Below are 20,215 nucleotides of genomic sequence, written 5' to 3' on the forward strand. Positions count from 1 at the left end.
ATGATTTATGCAACATCAAATTGAAACATGTGAAGGGTGGTTAATAAATATGAGTTCCACAAAGACAAAAGGTTAGGAAAATGATTCACAATCAAAATGAGAATTGTATACCACATATAAGTTATTAGAATACAACACTTCTAAAGATGAGGAACATTATAACTCAACTGAAATTGTCAGTATGGTGTTCATGATTGATTCTCTAAGCAGAAAGAACACTCAATGATCTTAAGTACAGATTATTTAAAAGCATTTAATTACAAAAGCAAATAAGAAAGAATGAAGAAAAATAAACAAGAGATTTATTAATGTACTTACGTGGTATCATAAAACTGACATGTTTACATTAGGGGAATTCCAGAATGGGCATAGAGACAGTTTTTAAAACTAACATATAAACTTCACAATTTTGAAAATGTACTAGCCACATTATTTTTAAAACTCTAAGAACAGACACCGCCGGACCCTGAAGGAAACAGACCGGATAAACAGTTCTCTGCACCCAAATCCCGTGGGAGGGAGAGCTAAACCTTCAGAGAGGCAGACAGGCCTGGGAAACCAGAAGAGACTGCTCCCTGCACACACATCTCGGACGCCAGAGGAAAAAGCCAAAGACCATCTGGAACCCTGGTGCACTGAAGCTCCCGGAAGGGGCGGCACAGGTCTTCCTGGTTGCTGCCGCTGCAGAGAGCCCCTGAACAGCACCCCACGAGCAAACCTGAGCCTCGGGACCACAGGTAAGACCAAATTTTCTGCTGCAAGAAAGCTGCCTGGTGAGCTTGGGACACACGGAAGCAGAATTTCTCTAGAACCGGGCACGTTCTGTGTATACCGGAAGTCCCACACCCGCGGATCCCGGCCCGCAGCAGCTCTCTGCTCCCAGACCCGGTGAGAGAGAGACCCAACCGCCTGGTCAGGTGGGCACTCCTGAGGCTGCAGAGCGGAAGAGACCACCAACACTGCTCACCCCTGCCCACATCCCTGGCCCAAGAGGAAACTGTATAAGGCCTCTGGGCTCCCGTGGGGGAGGGCCCAGGAGCGGCAGGACCCCTGCCACAGACACCGCCGGACCCTGAAGGAAACAGACCGGATAAACAGTTCTCTGCACCCAAATCCCGTGGGAGGGAGAGCTAAACCTTCAGAGAGGCAGACAGGCCTGGGAAACCAGAAGAGAGTGCTCCCTGCACACACATCTCGGACGCCAGAGGAAAAAGCCAAAGACCATCTGGAACCCTGGTGCACTGAAGCTCCCGGAAGAGGCGGCACAGGTCTTCCTGGTTGCTGCCGCTGCAGAGAGCCCCTGGGCAGCACCCCACGAGCGAACTTGAGCCTCGGGACCACAGGTAAGACCAAATTTTCTGCTGCAAGAAAGCTGCCTGGTGAGCTTGGGACACACGGAAGCAGAATTTCTCTAGAACCGGGCACGTTCTGTGTTTACCGGAAGTCCCACACCCGCGGATCCCGGTCCGCAGCAGCTCTCTGCTCCCAGACCCGGTGAGAGAGAGACCCAACCGCCTGGTCAGGTGGGCACTCCTGAGGCTGCAGAGCGGAAGAGACCACCAACACTGCTCACCCCTGCCCACATCCCTGGCCCAAGAGGAAACTGTATAAGGCCTCTGGGCTCCCGTGGGGGAGGGCCCAGGAGCGGCAGGACCCCTGCCGGAGACACCGCCGGACCCTGAAGGAAACAGACCGGATAAACAGTTCTCTGCACCCAAATCCCGTGGGAGGGAGAGCTAAACCTTCAGAGAGGCAGACAGGCCTGGGAAACCAGAAGAGACTGCTCCCTGCACACACATCTCGGACGCCAGAGGAAAAAGCCAAAGACCATCTGGAACCCTGGTGCACTGAAGCTCCCGGAAGGGGCGGCACAGGTCTTCCTGGTTGCTGCCGCTGCAGAGAGCCCCTGAACAGCACCCCACGAGCAAACCTGAGCCTCGGGACCACAGGTAAGACCAAATTTTCTGCTGCAAGAAAGCTGCCTGGTGAACTCAAGACACAGGCCCACAGGAACAGCTGAAGACCTGTAGAGAGGAAAAACTACACGCCCGAAAGCAGAACACTCTGTCCCCATAACTGACTGAAAGAGAGGAAAACAGGTATACAGCACTCCTGACACACAGGCTTATAAGACAGTCTAGCCACTGTCAGAAATAGCAGAACAAAGTAACACTAGAGATAATCTGATGGCGAGAGGCAAGCGCAGGAACCCAAGCAACAGAAACCAAGACTACATGCCATCATCGGAGCCCAATTCTCCCACCAAAACAAACATGGAATATCCAAACACACCAGAAAAGCAAGATCTAGTTTCAAAATCATATTTGATCATGATGCTGGAGGACTTCAGGAAAGACCTGAACACACTTAGGGAAGCACAGGAAAACATTAATAAACAAGTAAAAGCCTACAGAGAGGAATCGCAAAAATCCCTGAAAGAATTCCAGGAAAACACAATCAAACAGTTGAAGGAATTAAAAATGGAAATAGAAGCAATCAAGAAAGAACACATGGAAACAACCCTGGATATAGAAAACCAAAAGAAGAGACAAGGAGCTGTAGATACAAGCTTCACCAACAGAATACAAGAGATGGAAGAGAGAATCTCAGGAGCAGAAGATTCCATAGAAATCATTGACTCAACTGTCAAAGATAATGTAAAGCGGAAAAAGCTACTGGTCCAAAACATACAGGAAATCCAGGACTCAATGAGAAGATCAAACCTAAGGATAATAGGTATAGAAGAGAGTGAAGACTCCCAGCTCAAAGGACCAGTAAATATCTTCAACAAAATCATAGAAGAAAACTTCCCTAACCTAAAAAAAGAGATACCCATAGACATACAGGAAGCCTACAGAACTCCAAATAGATTGGACCAGAAAAGAAACACCTCCCGTCACATAATTGTCAAAACACCAAACGCACAAAATAAAGAAAGAATATTAAAAGCAGTAAGGGAAAAAGGTCAAGTAACATATAAAGGGAGACCTATCAGAATCACACCAGACTTCTCGCCAGAAACTATGAAGGCCAGAAGATCCTGGACTGATGTTATACAGACCCTAAGAGAACACAAATGCCAGCCCAGATTACTGTATCCAGCAAAACTCTCAATTAACATTGATGGAGAAACCAAGATATTCCATGACAAAACCAAATTTACACAATATCTTTCTACAAATCCAGCACTACAAAGGATAATAAATGGTAAAGCCCAACATAAGGAGGCAAGCTATACCCTAGAAGAAGCAAGAAACTAATCGTCTTGGCAACAAAACAAAGAGAATGAAAGCACACAAACATAACCTCACATCAAATATGAATATAACGGGAAGCAATAATCACTATTCCTTAATATCTCTCAATATCAATGGCCTCAACTCCCCAATAAAAAGACATAGATTAACAAACTGGATACGCAACGAGGACCCTGCATTCTGCTGCCTACAGGAAACACACCTCAGAGACAAAGACAGACACTACCTCAGAGTGAAAGGCTGGAAAACAACTTTCCAAGCAAATGGTCAGAAGAAGCAAGCTGGAGTAGCCATTCTAATATCAAATAAAATCAATTTCCAACTAAAAGTCATCAAAAAAGATAAGGAAGGACACTTCATATTCATCAAAGGAAAAATCAACCAAGATGAACTCTCAATCCTAAATATCTATGCCCCAAATACAAGGGCACCTACATATGTAAAAGAAACCTTACTAAAGCTCAAAACACACATTGCACCTCACACAATAATAGTGGGAGATTTCAACACCCCACTCTCATCAATGGACAGATCAGGGAAACAGAAATTAAACAGTGATGTAGACAGACTAAGAGAAGTCATGAGCCAAATGGACTTAACGGATATTTATAGAACATTCTATCCTAAAGCAAAAGGATATACCTTCTTCTCAGCTCCTCATGGTACTTTCTCCAAAATTGACCATATAATTGGTCAAAAAACGGGCCTCAACAGGTACAGAAAGATAGAAATAATCCCATGCGTGCTATCGGACCACCACGGCCTAAAACTGGTCTTCAATAACAATAAGGGAAGAATGCCCACATATACGTGGAAATTGAACAATGCTCTACTCAATGATAACCTGGTCAAGGAAGAAATAAAGAAAGAAATTAAAAACTTTTTAGAATTTAATGAAAATGAAGATACAACATACTCAAACTTATGGGACACAATGAAAGCTGTGCTAAGAGGAAAACTCATAGCGCTGAGTGCCTGCAGAAAGAAACAGGAAAGAGCATATGTCAGCAGCTTGACAGCACACCTAAAAGCTCTAGAACAAAAAGAAGCAAATACACCCAGGAGGAGTAGAAGGCAGGAAATAATCAAACTCAGAGCTGAAATCAACCAAGTAGAAACAAAAAGGACCATAGAAAGAATCAACAGAACCAAAAGTTGGTTCTTTGAGAAAATCAACAAGATAGATAAACCCTTAGCCAGACTAACGAGAGGACACAGAGAGTGTGTCCAAATTAACAAAATCAGAAATGAAAAGGGAGACATAACTACAGATTCGGAGGAAATTCAAAAAATCATCAGATCTTACTATAAAAACCTATATTCAACAAAATTTGAAAATCTTCAGGAAATGGACAATTTCCTAGACAGATACCAGGTATCGAAGTTAAATCAGGAACAGATAAACCAGTTAAACAACCCCATAACTCCTAAGGAAATAGAAGCAGTCATTAAAGGTCTCCCAACCAAAAAGAGCCCAGGTCCAGACGGGTTTAGTGCAGAATTCTATCAAACCTTCATAGAAGACCTCATACCAATATTATCCAAACTATTCCACAAAATTGAAACAGATGGAGCCCTACCGAATTCCTTCTACGAAGCCACAATTACTCTTATACCTAAACCACACAAAGACACAACAAAGAAAGAGAACTTCAGACCAATTTCCCTTATGAATATCGACGCAAAAATACTCAATAAAATTCTGGCAAACCGAATTCAAGAGCACATCAAAACAATCATCCACCATGATCAAGTAGGCTTCATCCCAGGCATGCAGGGATGGTTTAATATACGGAAAACCATCAACGTGATCCATTATATAAACAAACTGAAAGAACAGAACCACATGATCATTTCATTAGATGCTGAGAAAGCATTTGACAAAATTCAACACCCCTTCATGATAAAAGTCCTGGAAAGAATAGGAATTCAAGGCCCATACCTAAACATAGTAAAAGCCATATACAGCAAACCAGTTGCTAACATTAAACTAAATGGAGAGAAACTTGAAGCAATCCCACTAAAATCAGGGACTAGACAAGGCTGCCCACTCTCTCCCTACTTATTCAATATAGTTCTTGAAGTTCTAGCCAGAGCAATCAGACAACAAAAGGAGATCAAAGGGATACAGATCGGAAAAGAAGAGGTCAAAATATCACTATTTGCAGATGACATGATAGTATATTTAAGTGATCCCAAAAGTTCCACCAGAGAACTACTAAAGCTGATAAACAACTTCAGCAAAGTGGCTGGGTATAAAATTAACTCAAATAAATCAGTTGCCTTCCTCTATACAAAAGAGAAACAAGCCGAGAAAGAAATTAGGGAAACGACACCCTTCATAATAGACCCAAATAATATAAAGTACCTCGGTGTGACTCTAACCAAGCAAGTAAAAGATCTGTACAATAAGAACTTCAAGACACTGAGGAAAGAAATTGAAGAAGACCTCAGAAGATGGAAAGATCTCCCATGCTCATGGATTGGCAGGATTAATATGGTAAAAATGGCCATTTTACCAAAAGCAATCTACAGATTCAATGCAATCCCCATCAAAATACCAATCCAATTCTTCAAAGAGTTAGACAGAACAATTTGCAAATTCATCTGGAATAACAAAAAACCCAGGATAGCTAAAGCTATCCTCAACAATAAAAGGACTTCAGGGGGAATCACTATCCCTGAACTCAAGCAGTATTACAGAGCAATAGTGATAAAAACTGCATGGTATTGGTACAGAGACAGACAGATAGACCAATGGAATAGAATTGAAGACCCAGAAATGAACCCACACACCTATGGTCACTTGATTTTTGACAAAGGAGCCAAAACCATCCAATGGAAAAAAGATAGTATTTTCAGCAAATGGTGCTGGTTCAACTGGAGGGCAACATGTAGAAGAATGCAGATCGATCCATCCTTATCACCCTGTACAAAGCTTAAGTCCAAGTGGATCAAGGACCTCCACATCAAACCAGACACACTCAAACTAATAGAAGAAAAACTAGGGAAGCATCTGGAACACATGGGCACTGGAAAAAATTTCCTGAACAAAACACCAATGGCTTATGCTCTAAGATCAAGAATCGACAAATGGGATCTCATAAAACTGCAAAGCTTCTGTAAGGCAAAGGACACTGTGGTTAGGACAAAACGGCAACCAACAGATTGGGAAAAGATCTTTACCAATCCTACAACAGATAGAGGCCTTATTTCCAAAATATACAAAGAACTCAAGAAGTTAGACCGCAGGGAAACAAATAACCCTATTAAAAAATGGGGTTCAGAGCTAAACAAAGAATTCACAGCTGAGGAATGCCGAATGGCTGAGAAACACCTAAAGAAATGTTCAACATCTTTAGTCATAAGGGAAATGCAAATCAAAACAACCCTGAGATTTCACCTCACACCAGTGCGATTGGCTAAGATCAAAAACTCAGGTGACAGCAGATGCTGGCGAGGATGTGGAGAAAGAGGAACACTCCTCCATTGTTGGTGGGATTGCAGACTGGTAAAACCATTCTGGAAATCAGTCTGGAGGTTCCTCAGAAAATTGGACATTGAACTGCCTGAGGATCCAGCTATACCTCTCTTGGGCATATACCCAAAAGATGCCTCAACATATAAAAGAGACACGTGCTCCACTATGTTCATCGCAGCCTTATTTATAATAGCCAGAAAATGGAAAGAACCCAGATGCCCTTCAACAGAGGAATGGATACAGAAAATGTGGTACATCTACACAATGGAATATTACTCAGCTATCAAAAACAACGAGTTTATGAAATTCGTAGGCAAATGGTTGGAACTGGAAAATATCATCCTGAGTGAGCTAACCCAATCACAGAAAGACATACATGGTATGCACTCATTGATAAGTGGCTATTAGCCCAAATGCTTGAATTACCCTAGATCCCTAGAACAAACGAAACTCAAGACGGATGATCAAAATGTGAATGCTTCACTCCTTCTTTAAATGAGGAAAAAGAATACCCTTGGCAGGGAAGGGAGAGGCAAAGATTAAAACAGAGACTGAAGGAACACCCATTCAGAGCCTGCCCCACATGTGGCCCATACATATACAGCCACCCAATTAGACAAGATGGATGAAGCAAAGAAGTGCAGACCGACAGGAGCCGGATGTAGATCGCTCCTGAGAGACACAGCCAGAATACAGCAAATATAGAGGCGAATGCCAGCAGCAAACCACTGAACTGAGAATAGGTCCCCTATTGAAGGAATCAGAGAAAGAACTGGAAGAGCTTGAAGGGGCTCGAGACCCCAAAAGTACAACAATGCCAAGCAACCAGAGCTTCCAGGGACTAAGCCACTACCTAAAGACTATACATGGACTGACCCTGGACTCTGACCCCATAGGTAGCAATGAATATCCTAGTAAGAGCACCAGTGGAAGGGGAAGCCCTGGGTCCTGCTAAGACTGAACCCACAGTGAACTAGTCTATGGGGGGAGGGCGGCAATGGGGGGAGGGTTGGGAGGGGAACACCCATAAGGAAGGGGAGGGGGGAGGGGGATGTTTGCCCGGAAACCGGGAAAGGGAATAACACTCGAAATGTATATAAGAAATACTCAAGTTAATAAAAAAAAAAAAAAAAAAAAATAAAACTCTAAGAAGTCCAACAATGGTAAATCTAAGCTCACAATTAGTAGTGTCAGTGTCAAAGAAAATCCTGAAACCAGAATAAATTTTTCATTTCATGCAAGGAATCTACTAAAAATATGTTAGCATATTTTTCATTTAAAAATGTTAGGTGACTTCAAAATTTTGTGTTCAGACACACACCACTGCAGCAAATCAGAATTTCTGAATAGAAAACATAGGCATCTGTACTTTAATTTTTTTTGTATATTTTTACTTTATGTATATGTATGTTGCTTCAATGTATATAAGTGTACCAATGAATGCAGTGCCCACAGATGCAAGAAGATATCACAGTGTCCAATAGACCTGGAGTTGCAAATGGGTATAAGTCACAATATGAGTGCTATAAATCAGGTCCTTTGCAAAAGTTCCACAAGCATCAGTAATTTTTATAAAGGCCTGAGCAACTTAGTAGATACAGGCATGAGTACCAATAACCTACATCCTCAAAGACAACCTAAATAAAATAAAATTCATTATATATGTTTTTATTTTTTTCCTTGAGAATTTCATAACTGCATTCAGTGTATTTTTGGTCACATTCACCCTGAATGCCCCATTCAACTCCTCCCAGATAATCTCCCAATCTCTCCCCATTTCTTGTATTCTTTTTTAAATGAGACCAATAGCACTGCCTATACGTGCCTGGAAATGGAGTCACCCACCATAACATGGTCAACTTTTCTAGGACCACACACCAAAAAACTAAAGCGAACACTTGTAGAGCATTTCTAAAAAATACATAAAGAAAGGTAAGGAAGTGTCATTTTGTTTCTATGAAAGAAATTTGAATATATCATATATATTTCACCCAGAATGATGTTCCCTTTTACTAAGTACATATTCTTTAATTTTCAGTGTAGACCTATACCCACTAAATGTGATAAGAAGCTTGCTATAGAATTTTCTTATAATATGAAAGGGGGGAAGGAAGAGGAAAGGAAGTCCAGGATGATGAGGCTTTCAAGCATTGTGACCAGGTACGTGAACAGGAATGGTCTAAATAGTAAGAGATGAAGCTATGAATCATCTGAGAGTCCCATGAGGTGGACTTTACTTCCTTCCTCTTCTGAATATATAAGAAGAAAGTTGCCTGGTGTTTTCAATTATGTAGTTATTAATGCAGTATTAGACAGATGAAGATTCCACAGGTATTACAATAATTAAGAATTTTGTGAGTAAATTATACAAAGGATACAGAATAAATGCAGAGGTCCTGAAATTAGACTGTTTTTCTGAGGAGCCGCCACATGGCGCTCTTGATGTCCCGGTTTCTTAAACTGTAGATAAAGGGGTTGAGCATAGGGGTGACCACAGTGTACACTATCGATGCTACTGCACCCTTCCTGGGAGACAAGGAGACAGCTGAACTGAGGTATACACCAAGGCCAGTTCCATAAAATAAGCAAACAACTGACAGGTGAGAGCCACAAGTAGAGAAGGCTTTACATTTCCCACCAGGTGATGGCATTCTAAGAATGGAGGAAACAATTTTATAGTAAGAGAAAAAAATCCCTGAAATAGGGAGAAAACCAGAGATGGCACCAACAAAATACATGACTATGTTATTGGTAAAGGTATCAGAACAGGCAAGGTTAAGAAGTTGAGATGGATCACAGAAGAAATGGGAAATGTCCACACTCTTGAAATAGGTAAGTTGTAATACCACTGAATTATGCAGCTGAGAAACCAAAAGGCTTATTAGAATAGATAGAAAAACCAACAAGCCACAAAGACGAGGGTTCATAATGACCTGGTAGTGCAGAGGATGGCAGATGGCCACAAACCTATCATAAGCCATGGCTGTTAGAAGCAGACTATCCAAACACCCGAAAAGCATAAAAAAGGACATCTGAGTCAGGCATCCTGAATAGGAAATGGCTCTGTTGTTAGTCTGAATGTCCACTATCATTTTTGGTAGTGTGGTGGAAGTGAAACTTATGTCAGCCAAGGATAAGTTAGAGAGGAAAAAGTACATTGGACTGTGGAGGTGAGAATCAAAGCTGACTGTCAGGATGATGAGCAGGTTCCCAAGCATTGTGACCAAGTACATGAAAAGGAACAGTCCAAAGAGTATGGGCTGAAGCTGTAGATCATCTGAGAGTCCCATGAGGTGGAATTCTGAGATATGTGTTATATTTTGCTCTTCTATATTGCTTGGACACCTTTTGAAAACAAATGAGAAGATTGAAAAAATTACTAAACCAGTAACCAATAGTGCCTCTGAGTTTTCAGTGAAGGCAGTTTACTGATAAAATCCACAAATTAATTTTAAGGGTTAGGCACAGATATCAGTATTTCTCAGTTTTTACAAACTTAATCCTAGAATAATTTTATCATTAATTATTTTCTGTTATTTGCCTCGTTCTACTGTTATATTCTGCATATTTTATTCTACTATTTATATTCCATTGTTCTATTATATATTACATATTGTATATTATATAATCTCTATTAAAGAAATCCAAATGAAGTATGTTTGAATAGAAAATTCATTAGCTACAAAACTGTGGCCACAGGAAAATATCCTTTTAAGATAAAATCTACAATAAGAAATATCCTTTTCCGGGGTTGGGAATTTAGCTCAGTGGTAGAGTGCTTGCCTAGCAAGCACAAGGCCCTGGGTTCAGTCCCCAGCTCTGAAAAAAAGAAAAAAAAAGAAATATCCTTTTCCATTTGCAGTAATATTATTTATATTGAAAGTAATTAAAGATGAATTCAGAATATGTGACTTAACTCCATCACTTGGGATGCAGAAGCAGGCAGATCTCTATGAGTTTGAGGTCAGCCTGGTCTACATAGTGATTTTTAGGACACACAAGGCAATAATAAGACCTTGCCTCAAAACAACATCAACAACAAAATAGTAATTAAGAAACAGCCCTAGCATTTCCATCTGTAACCTGTAGCTGACCCTGTGCCACAACTCTCCACACACCCACTCCCTGGAGAGAGCAGGTCTCCTGATGTTGCTGACACACCTAAGAACACAGAGGGAGGTGGTATCCCAGGAGTGCTGGGATCACACTAGTAAGATCACAGCTAAAAGCACCCCAACTATGCCTGGAGAGAGCTTCTCTCCCAGGAGTGCTGACACACCTAGGACCACAGGCTCAAATGCTCACAGAAGGGACAGGCTCCCATCAGAGACAGAAAATCCAGCAAACACCAGAGAGAACCAGACAGTGGGAGGCAAGCACAAGAACATACGCAACAGAAACCAAGGCTACTTGGCATCACCAAAACCCATTACTCACACCAGAGCCAGCCCTGGATACCCCAACACACCTGAAAAGCAAGATTATAATCTAAAATTCCATCTCATGGATATGATAGAGGAATATAAGAAGGACATAAATAATGCACTTAGAGACATACAGGAGAAGACAGGTAAACAGGTAGAAGCCCTTAAAGAGGAAACACATAAATCCCTTAAAGAAATACAGGAAAATGCAACCAAGTAGGTAAAGGAAATGAACAAAACAATCCAGGATCTAAATATGGAAATAGAAACAACAAATTAAGCACAAAGAGAGACAAACCTGGAGATAGAAAACCTAGGGAAGAGATCAGGAGTCATAGATGATCATCAACAGAATACAAGAAATAGAATAGAGAATATCAGGCATATAATATGCCATAGAAAACATTGACCCAACAGTCAAAGAAAATGCAAAATGCAAAAAGCTCTTAACCCAAAACATCCAGGAAATTTAGGACACAATGAAAAGACAAAGCCTAAGAAAAATAGGTATAGAAAAGAGTAAAGATTCCCAAATTAAAGGGCCAGTAAATATCTTCAAAGAATTATAGAAAAAAACTTCCCTAAACTAAATAGATCCCCATGAACCTACAAGAAGTCTACCAAACTCCAAACAGATTAGACCAGAAAAGGAATTCTTCCCCTCACATAATAATCAAAACACTAAATGCACAAAACAAATTAGAGGATATTAAAAGCAGTAAGGGGGAAAGGTCAAGTAACATATAAAGGCAGACCCATCAGAATTACACCAGACTACTCAAAAGAGACTATAAAAGCTAGAAGATCCTGGGCAGATGTCATACAGAAACTAAGAGAACAAAAATGCCAGCCCAGGCTACATCCAGCAAAACTCTCAATTACCATAGATGGGGAAACATGAAAAAAACAAATTTACACAATATCTTTCCACAAGCCCAGCCCTAAAAAGAATAATAGATGGAAAACTCCAAAACAGGAAGGGAAACTATACCCCAAAGCAAGAAATTAATCTTCTGTCAACAAACCCAAAAGAAGATAGCCACGCAAACTTAATTCCACATCTAACAACAAAAATAACAGGAAAAAAGCAATCACTGGTCCTTATTATGTCTTAATATCAATGGACTCAATTCTCCCAATAAAAAGACATAGACTAAAAGGATGGATACATAAACAGGACTGAGCATTTTACTGCCTACAGAAAATACACCTCGGTGACAAAGACAAGCACTACCTAAAAGGGAAAAGCTGGAAAAAAACTTTCCAAGAAAATAGTCTCAAGATACAAGCTTGAGTAGTCATTCTAATATCGAATAAAATTGACTTTCAATCAAAAGTTATCAAAAAAGATGAGAAGGACTTTGCATACACATCTAAAGAAAAATATACCAAGATGAACTCTCAATTCTGAACATCTATGCCTCAAATGCTAGGAAATTCACATTCATAAAAGGAACTTAACTAAAGCTCAAAGTGAAAAGTAAAGTTCACACAATAATAGTGGGAGACTTCTACACCCCACTCTCACCAATGGACAGATCATGGAAACAGAAACTAAACAGAGACACAGTGAAACTAATAGAATATAGGAACCAAATGGATTTAACAGATATCTATAGGACATTTCAACCTAAAGCAAAAGAATATATCTTCCTATCACCTCATGGTACCTTCTCTAAAATTGACCATATAATCAGTCACAAAACAAGCTTCAACAAATATGAAAAGATTGAAATTATCCCTTGCATCCTAGCAGAGAACCGTGAACTAAGGCTGGGCTTCAATAATAACAAGAAACAACAGAAAACTGGCAGACACATGGAAGCTGTACAAGTCTCTAGACAATGATAATTTGGTCAAGGATGAAAGAAAGAAAGAAAGAAAGAAAGAAAGAAAGAAAGAAAGAAAGAAAGAAAGAAAGAAAGAAAGAAAGAAAGAAAGAAGGAAGGAAGGAAGGAAGGAAGGAAGGAAAGAAGGAAGGAAGGAAAGAAAGAAAGAAAGAAAGAAAGAAGGAAGGAAGGAAGGAAGGAAGGAAGGAAAGAAGGAAGGAAGGAAAGAAAGAAAGAAAGAAAGAAAGAAAGAAAGAAAGAAAGAAAGAAAGAAGGAAAGGAAGGAAGGAAGGAAGGAAAGGAAGGAAGGAAGGAAGGAAGGAAGGAAGGAAGGAAGGAAGGAAGAATTTTTGAGAATTTAATGAAAATGAAGTCACAACATACCCAAAATTAGGAGACACAACAAAAGAAGTGCTGAGGAAAACTCATAGCTCTGGATACCTCCATAAAGAAATTGGAAAGAGCATAAACTAGGAGCTAAACAGCACATCTAAAAGTGCTAGAACCAAAAGAAGCAAATACACCCAAGAGGAGTAGAAGACAGGAAATAATCAAACGCAAAGCTAAAATTAACCAAGTAGAAACAAAGAAAATTATATTAAAAAAATCAACAAAACTAGGAGCTGGTTCTTTGAGAAAATCAACAAGCTAGATAAACCCTTAGCCAGACTAGCCAGAGCCACAGAGAGAGTATCCAAACTAACAAAATCAGAAATGAAATGGAAGAAATAACAAAAACTGAAGTCATTCAAAAATTTATCAGATCCCACTATAAAACTGGAAAATCTGGATGAAATTGATAATTCTCTAGAAAAATACAAGGAACAAAAGTTATATCAGGATCAGATAAACTATCTAGATTCCCATAACCCCAAATGAAATAGCAGCAGTCATTAAAACTCCCCCAACCAAAAAACCCCAGAACCAGATTGTTTTAGTGCAGAATTCTATCAGAATTTCAAAGAAGACCTAACAACAAAACTGTCCAAACTATTCCACAAAATGGTACCAGAAGAAACACTACCCAATTCATTCTATGTAGCCAGAATTACATTTACACCTAAGTCACACAAAGACCTAACAGAAAAAGAGAACTTCAGACCAATTCCTTTATGAATATTGATACAAAAATACTCAATGAAATTCTCCCAAACCAAATCCAAGAACAAATCAAAATGATCATTCATCATGATCAATTGGGCTACATCCCAGAGATGCAGGGATGGTTCAATAAACAGAAATCCATCAACATAATCCACTATATAAACAAACTCAAAAGAAAAAACACATAATTATCTCATTATATTCTGAAAAAGCCTTTGACAAAATATAACACCCCTTCCTGCTGTAAGTCTTGGAAAGGACAGAAACTCAAGGGCCATACCTAAACATAGTAAAAGCAATATACAGCAAACCAGTAGCTAACATCAAACTGAATGGCGAGAAACTTGAAGCAATCCCACTAAAATCAGGGACTATGTATTCAATATAGTACTCAAAATCCTAACCAAAACAATTACACAACAAAAGGGGGTGAAAGGAATACAAACTGGAAAGGAAGAAGTCAAAATCTCACTATTTGCAGATGATATGATATAATACTTCAGTGACCCCAAAAATTTCACCAGAGAACTCCTAAACCTGATACAAAACTTCATCAAAGTGGCTGCATATAAATTTACTCAAACAAATCAATAGCTTCCCTCTACTCAAAGTATAAACAGGCTAAGAATGAAATTAGGAAAAGATACCCTTCACAATAGTTACAAAAAAACAGAAAATATCTTTGTGTGACTCTAACCAATCAAGGGAAAGATCTGCATTGCAAGAGCTTCAAGTCTCTGAAGACAGAAATTAAAGAAGACCTCAGAAGATGAAAAGATCTCCCATGATCATGGATTGGCAAGATTAACATATTAAAAATGGCCATATTATCAAAAACAATCTACAGATTCAATGCAATCCCCATCAAAATTTCAACTCAATTCTTCATAGAGATAGAAAGATCAATTCTCAAATTCATTTGGAACAACAAAAAACCCAGGATAGTGAAAACTATTCTCAACCATCCCTGACCTTAAGCTCGGCTACAGAGCAATCGTGATAAAAACTGCATGGTATTTGTACAGAGACAGGCATGTAGATAAATGGAATAGAATTGAACACCTATAAATGAACACACATCCCTAAGGTCACTTCATCTTTGACAAAGTAGTTAAAACCATCCAGTGAGAAAAAAAAGACAGTATTTTCAACAAATGTTGCTGATTTAGTGACAGTAGGCACATAGAAGGATGCAAATTGACCCATTCTTATCCCCTTTTACAAAGCTCAAGTCCAAGTGGATCAAAGACATCCACATAAAACCAGATACATTGAATCTATTAGAAGAGCAATAGAGAAAGAACTTTGAACACATCAGCACAGGGGAAAGTTTGTTCAACAGAGCACCAATGACCCAGACTCTAAGATCCACTAAAATCAAATGGTATCTCATAAAATTAAAAAGCTTCTGTAAGGCAAAGGACACTGTCATTAGGACAAAACAGATCTTGATAAAAGATCTTTAACAAACCTACATCCAATAGAAGACTAATACCCAAAAGATACAAAGAACTCAAGAAGTTAGATTCCAGAGAACCAAATAAACCTATTACAATGGGGTACAGAGCTAAACAGAGATTCCTCAACTGAGGGATCTCAAATAGCTATGAAGCACCTAAAGAAATGTTCAACACCCTTAGTTATCATGGAAATGCAAATCAAAATGAACCTGAGATTCCACCTCACACTAGTGAGAATGGCTAAGATCAAAAACTCAGGTGACAACAGATTCTGGCAAGGATGTGGAGAAAGAGGAACACTCTTCCATTGCTGGTGGGAACTGGTACAACCACTCTGGAAATCAATCTTGCCGTTCTTCAGAAAATTGGACATAGTACTACCTGAGGACCCAGCTATACCACTCCTGAACATCTACCCAGAAAATGCTCCAACATATAACAAGGACACATGCTCTACTATGATCATAGCAGCCTTATTTATAATAGCCAGAAGCTCAGGCATATTTGGCAAGAAAAGAAAATTTTAATCATATCTGGAGAAGACAGTGCCCTGGACTTTTAATCTTTATGTTAGTTTTGTTTTGCTTTGTTTGTGTTTGAGGCAAAGTATTGCTATGTAACCTAGGCTGGGCTTGAATTCACAATCCAATTTCTGCTTTCTCTATCAGGATTACTAGCATTCAGTGTCATACCCAAAGCATATCTTAGAGCCTTTATTCAAACACTATGTAGTTAAACTGCTCTGCCTCATTGTGTATTTCATTAACTGAAAATGCATCTCATGAAATAGTGAGGCTGGTCTCTAAAGGACAAATGTACCTAATAGAGGTAGAAATAGATAAATATTTATTACGCTGCATAAGAACTAGAATCATAACTGTAATTCAGATGAAGAGTATTAATGAAGTACAACCCTATAATAATTGTAATGCTTTATATTTGACTGTACAACAGAGATATTTGTCTTTGGGACATTAGATCATAAAACAACTTGATGCCCTAAAAATGTTTTTCAGCCCAGAAAACATAATTATCTCACCTTTTCTCTTTCTTCTGCTGTTTTTCCTGCCTGGGAAAACTTCTGCAATGTTCCGTTTTTATTTTTAATAGTGTTATTATGTTAAAAATTAAAAGTTCGGGGTTGGGGATTTAGCTCAGTGGTAGAGCGCTTGCCTAGCAAGCGCAAGGCCCTGGGTTCGGTCCCCAGCTCCGAAAAGAAAAAAAATTAAAAATTCATGGAAATTCCATGAGTGAAGCAATGATATAAGGTGGTGGGTGAAGGTACTTGCTACCAAGACTGACAAATCAAATTTGTCCCTGGAACTCACGTGGTAGGAGATTTCTTGTAAGATGTTCTCTGACTTTGACACATGTATCTGTGTGGCATACCTGTACACATACACACACACACACACACACACACACACACACACACACACCAAAAGTAATTTTTAAGCAATATCACAAAGTAAACACAAATAAATGCTATTTTTCTATTCTCTTGTTCCTGTGAGACATCCTAAAATAGATGAAAGCTCACATAGTCATGCTCCCATGTGTTCATATCAATTGACCACCCTCATTTTCAGTCAAAGCAAGAAAAGGCTAGTCAATATTAAATGGAGATTTTGTACTTGTTTTTGTAAACAACTCAATATTAAACTTGCTCTGAAAAACTAGAATTAAGGCAACCCAGATATTTTCTCCTAGTTACTATTTAGACTTGTATAGGGACTAAACTGTTTTTTTAATCTCTTCAAAACCAAGATTTTTATGCAGCAGGAGATTGACAGGTTGGAAACTTAATTATTATCATTACTAAGAATAATATATGCACATATATAACATTTATATAACATATATGTGCATCACATGCTTAGTCACAAAAGTAGTATTGCTTAATTAGCACTAACTCATTGGAGTTAACCTACAAGGATTCAATGATTATGACAATTCTGAAGCTCAGAAATAACGTGCTTAATATCACACACGTGGAAAATAAAGCAAAGATTTCCAAATCAAGTTTGTGGGCTAAGGAATTAGGTCAGTGACAGAGGACTTGCTACAAACATCTGTAGTCACCAGCACTGTACAAATAAATTACTCCTTGGGGTCTCAGGGTAAAAGTCCTCACTCTATTTGCCAAACTGCAAATGTTCTAAAGCAAAGATCCAGGTTTTAATAAATGGCATATTTATTATATGCCTTTTTATAACTTCTAGTTCCTGAGTAAAAATGGAGCTTAAGATATTTGTGATGGGACAGGAGAGAGAGTTCAGAGACAGTGCTTCAGAGCATTTGCTAACTTTATGGAGGACCTGACTTTGGTTCCCAGCACCCATATAGACTAACACTTAACAATTCTAACTCCAGAGGGATACAATACCTCTGCAGACAAATGCACCTCATACATAAACTCACATTCACACACACACACACACACACACACACACACACACACACACACACTTTCAAGATTTATTTATTTTATTTATTTTTATTTATGTATATGAGTGTCTTTTCTTGCCTGTGCCTGCAGAGCCCAGAAGATGATATTGGGTCCCCTCAAACTAAAACAAAAGTTACGGACAATTTTAAGGTGTCATGTGGGTTCTGGGACTGAAACTTCCTCTCTAGAAGAAGCAAGTGATTTTAACTGATTAGACATCTCTCTAGTCACATATACCACATAATTTAAAATAATAAAGTAAATTTTTAAAGGATATGCTGGTGTAATTTTCATCACTTCTTATTTTTTGATATGTGAAAATGGCTGTAGATTTTGTGGAGATAAATGAGATAATAAAATTCAAGAATAAAAAAAAGATAATTCTGTGAATTATAAGCTTTCTTCAGTTCAACACCTGTGATCTCAGCTATGCTTTCGACAATAAGAGCAGAAAGAACATCTACCACCTGCTTAGGAGTGGATCCTCTCAAAGAGACAAGTACTATGAGTAGAGGATGGTTTCCAGCAATTACAGGGAAAAGAAACAACTGGATGGGTTGGGATGGGAAAACCCTAAACAGATTCCCTTGGAATCATATTGTTCATTCAAAATTTCATTCCAACGCCTTCTACCCAAGGATAAGGTGCATATTACCAAAACAAAGGTATTGATCCTTTCGTTGTGGAAAAATATGCCCCTCATATATCATCCTGACAGTAACAGTGCAGACAGAATTAAGTTCATTGAGTATAGCACTTATGACATTTTGATAAAGCTTACAATATCATAGTTATTTACATCCCTACCATCCTCCTCAATTTTAGTAATCAAGAAATAGTTTTCAGGACATATTTCCCACTCTGGTCAAAGAAATAACTACAGGAGTAAGGACCATTGTAGGTGGACAATGGACCTTTGCATTACAAGTCTTACATCCTCACTATAACAAGAACATGCGATCCAATAGCTTCCAATAGGGAGAAAGGGTAAAGTAGGAGTTTGAATCATGTACATCAAATATCCATGTGAGCAATAAGTTCTAAAGTTTACATACAATTATGGCAGCCACATCCACAACAAATAATTATAAACTTTACAGTGAACTAGAAGAAGGGAGTTTGAAGTTTCCCAATACAAAAAAAAATGATGAGTATTTAGGGAGATTGATGAGCTAATAAATTTTAATCTACTCTTTATGCATTAATATATGTATCAAACTATCACACTGAACATATAAATAAATATAATTGCATGCTTAAAAGTATTCATTGTCCTTTGAGTTAAAAGTTTGCATTTGGAGCACCTTTTCACCTGGTTATTCTAATTTCATGTAATTTGTTTAATTTTGGTTTGGTTTGGTTTGCCTTTGTTTTGTTATTATTATGATTATTATTATTATTATTATTATTATTATTATTATTATTACTATTACTACTATTATTATTATTATCAATTCTTTGAGTCAAGCACAAAGGACAACACTATATAAGTCACTTCTCCACTTCTGGTTATATGTGGGTTATTGAAGCCAAATTTAGATCATCAGACATGATGGCAAGTTCTGACACATGGAGCCACTTCACAGTCCCTAGTTTAATTTTTGAAATGGGTTCTCTCTACATAGGCCAAGATGTCCTCAAATTGTCGATCCTCCTGTGTCAGCCTCCCAAGTGTTTGGACTATAGGCATGTACCATTAACCTGCCAAACTTTTGCTTTGATGATGAAGCAGTAATGTGCCCCCTCCTCCCCCATCTCTTCTGCTCCCAGTTCCTCCCAAGCTCCTCACCAGACTGTGTCATCTATGTGCTGGTGCATGATGAGGGAGTAATGATCCATCATTTCTTCTCTGCCTGGAAAGTGGTGGAGAGTCACGTTCTGTCACCAGAGCCAGCAAGAAGATAGACTCAGACATGGATTCATGATGGAAATATGGCTTCAAGAGAGCGTTAAAACAGACCCAAGGGGACTAGGACCAAGAAAACTAAATATCTGGAAGGACACTGACTTCTTATTTAAAGTTGCATAGGCTTGAGAGTTCAATGTTCAGAGCTTATAATTAGCCAAATTGGCTCATGTTAACCCAATCTCTGAGGACTTGTTAATACTAATTGAAAAGAAGCATCAAAAGAGTCAGTTCCCTTTGTAGGGTCTTGAACTTTCTACTTGATTTTCAGTGGTTATTTTATTTATTTACATTTCAAATGTTAT

General features: G+C 38.8%; 1 protein-coding gene across 2 annotated transcripts; it reads right to left on the bottom strand.

Moving 5' to 3' along the window:
- Positions 1-19,980, bottom strand: Or7e178 (olfactory receptor, family 7, subfamily E, member 178). Of its 2 annotated transcripts, none has more exon segments than NM_001419709.1 (3): positions 1-441; positions 7,882-10,083; positions 19,794-19,980. In NM_001419709.1, coding segments are annotated over 2 exon segments (996 nt in total). In that variant the 5' UTR covers positions 19,847-19,980; the 3' UTR covers positions 1-441; positions 7,882-9,140.
- Between the last annotated feature and the right edge of the window lie 235 nt (positions 19,981-20,215).

Source organism: Rattus norvegicus, chromosome 8 (assembly GCF_021556685.1).
Source record: "Rattus norvegicus strain SHRSP/BbbUtx chromosome 8, alternate assembly SHRSP_T2T, whole genome shotgun sequence".
NCBI lineage: Eukaryota > Metazoa > Chordata > Mammalia > Rodentia > Muridae > Rattus > Rattus norvegicus.